This window comes from Nematolebias whitei, chromosome 12 (genome assembly GCF_014905685.2).
Source record: "Nematolebias whitei isolate Nwh7 chromosome 12, NemWhi1, whole genome shotgun sequence".
Lineage (NCBI taxonomy): Eukaryota > Metazoa > Chordata > Actinopteri > Cyprinodontiformes > Rivulidae > Nematolebias > Nematolebias whitei.
In genome coordinates, this window is record NC_056509.1 from 44085956 (window position 1) to 44088450 (window position 2495).

The 2495-nt window shown below is 37.5% G+C and overlaps 1 protein-coding gene across 1 annotated transcript in view; it reads right to left on the reverse strand.

Moving 5' to 3' along the window:
• clec11a (C-type lectin domain containing 11A) overlaps positions 1 to 2257 on the reverse strand; it is an 11803-nt gene extending 9546 nt beyond the window's left edge. Inside the window, exons 1-2 of the mRNA XM_037685195.1 lie at positions 2229 to 2257; positions 1342 to 1478 (exon numbers count right to left, since the gene is read on the reverse strand). Coding sequence (XP_037541123.1) covers positions 1342 to 1478; positions 2229 to 2257 — 166 coding nt within the window. The remainder of the gene's footprint in view (positions 1 to 1341; positions 1479 to 2228) is intronic.
• Positions 2258 to 2495: the final 238 nt, after the last annotated feature.

Here is a 2495-nt window from a genome sequence, read left to right on the forward strand (position 1 = left end):
TTTTCAGCCTACTTAACTTATTTCTGCTAATTTCAGCTTGTTGTGCTTCTTTCAGCTTATTTCTGATAGTTTCAGTTATTTCAGCTACTATTTAGCTGTTTTATGCTCATTTTAGCTTTTTCAGGTAATTCCACATTTTTTGCACTCATTTCATCTTTTTTCAGCCTAATTCAGCAAAAAATGTGCTCTCTCTACTTCCTTCTAGTGATTTCAGCTTATTTCTGCCTTTTTAGCTACATTTTAGCTGCTTTTTTTGTTGCTAATTTAATATTTTTTCAGAAAAATTCCACTCTTGTGCTCATTTTTGCTTCTTTCAGCCTAATAGGGGGAACATGTTCTTTCTGCTTTCTTTTGCTAATTTAAACTTGTTCCACCTTTTCAGCTACCTTTTTAGCTAATTTTAGCTGTTGTTAGATAAATCCAAAATTTTCATGGTAACCTCTGCTTCTTTCAGCCTACTTAACTTCTTTATGCTGATTTCAGCTTGTTATGCTCCTTTCAGCTTATTTCTGATCGTTTCAGCTATTATTTAGCCGTTTTATGCTAATTTTAGCATTTTAAACTAATTTCACTTTTTTTTCACTAATTTCAACTTTTTTCAACTTAATTCAGCAAAAATGTGCTCTCTCCACTTTCTTCCAGTAATTTAAGCTTCTTTTTGAATTTCCAGCTACTTTTCAGTTTTTTATGCTAATTTCAGCATTTTAGCTAATTTCCTAATTTTTGTGCTCATTTCTGCCCTTTTAACCCTAATTCAGCAAATATATGTTATTTCTGCTTTCTTCTGCTAATTTAGGCTTGTTCTTCCATTTCAGCTACATTTCATCATGTTTTTAACTAACTTCAGCTGTTTTTCAACACGTTCCTCAGCAAAAATCATTTTCACAGGAAATGCAATTTCTCTAGTTTAGGATTGTAAACAAACCCAGGTAGTTCAGGTTTGTCTCGTGAACGCATGCACTTGAGGCTCATTTTGATAAGGTCTAAAAACATTCACGGATCTTTAACTTGTCTGTCTTAAAATAATGTAGTTTGTCAAAAATCATTGGATTTAAAAGCATGTTTTTGTGTTTCATCAGCTGATTTATTTTGAAGCTGTAAGTGCACGTGGTACAAAACCTGCTTCTCTAGATGTCATCGTTAAAGTCAGCCGAGGATTCAACACTTACTGTAGAGTCATTCACAAAAACCTCCTTAATTAATTTGCAAAGAGTGTTTTTTTTTTTTCTAAGCAGTGGGAAAAGTTTGATCGCAGCCAGACGGACGGGCACGATGATCACAGTCCAAAAGATTTAATGTCTTCAATAAAAGGGAAACTTTCCAAAGAGCATGTGACTGTACATGCCGTGCAAAACGTTCTGACCTGTGTCGGCGCAGCGTTGATCGTAGGAACACACACAGCCAGAAAACACAAACGCAAGAGTGTGTGTGAGGTGGCAGCTGCTCCCATTTTCCTCTTCCCAGTCGCTGTGCTTTTCCTTCAGCAGCAAAAACTCCCTCTGCACCTCGGAGTCGCGCCGCACTCTTTCCCTCCTGGAACAACAGCAGGAATCTCTCTCCCATTAGACGTGAATGGGAGGGTTCACACACCCCTTTGGTTTGGAGGGGGAGAGGAAAAAACAGGTATCCCTGCTGTCTTTTCCTTTCTGTCTTCTTCAACACGAGTCTCCTTTCTTCCAAACAACAGGAAAGCTCTTTGTTTTTGCTTCAGCCTCCCATTTCCACGCTTTGTGTGAGCGCTGTGGATTCACACGGGTCTCTGTCCTGTGGAAACGTCTCCAAAATAGAAACTGTCCACAAAGACAAACAGCCTGCTTTAATTTGGACAGCTTCAAGGTTGTCCACAGGAGAACTTTACCCTTCGAGACAAACCATCACACAATACCAGCTCGTCAGCGGACAGAAAGATGTCAGCTGATCTAACATTTATACATGAATTAATAACTGTTGACCGAGTGAAGAAAGATTTCTTTGGACAATCCTTCATTTCATTAGAAAATCTGCAACAGGACTGAAAAAAAACACCCGTATGAGTTATAAGCCAAGTTTTAACATTATCACATCACAATACATTGATCATAAGCTGTGAACAAACCATACAATTAAAACACTTAAGCGTTACTTTAATGAAAATAAGGAGAAAGTCAGATTAAATGGACTTTAACGTACAAGTTAGAAAATCCATATTTAACAAAAGTGTGATGTTTCAATTAACAAAATTACCGTACATCAACATCTCTGCATCATGCTTCCACATGGACACGGAAAATCAAGAAATGCTATCAGTTACCGTAATTTTCGCTGTATAAGTTGCACCTTTTTGCATAAATTAGCACGCCCTGCGACTTATACAGCAAACCGACTTATGTTTTTTCCCTCCATATTTTTAACCAATTTTTGGCCGAGATATGACGATTTCATTCGTTCTGACATGGAAAATATTGAACACTACCATTTTCAGCCACTAGAGGGCCCTCGAGTAATATGGCAAGCCA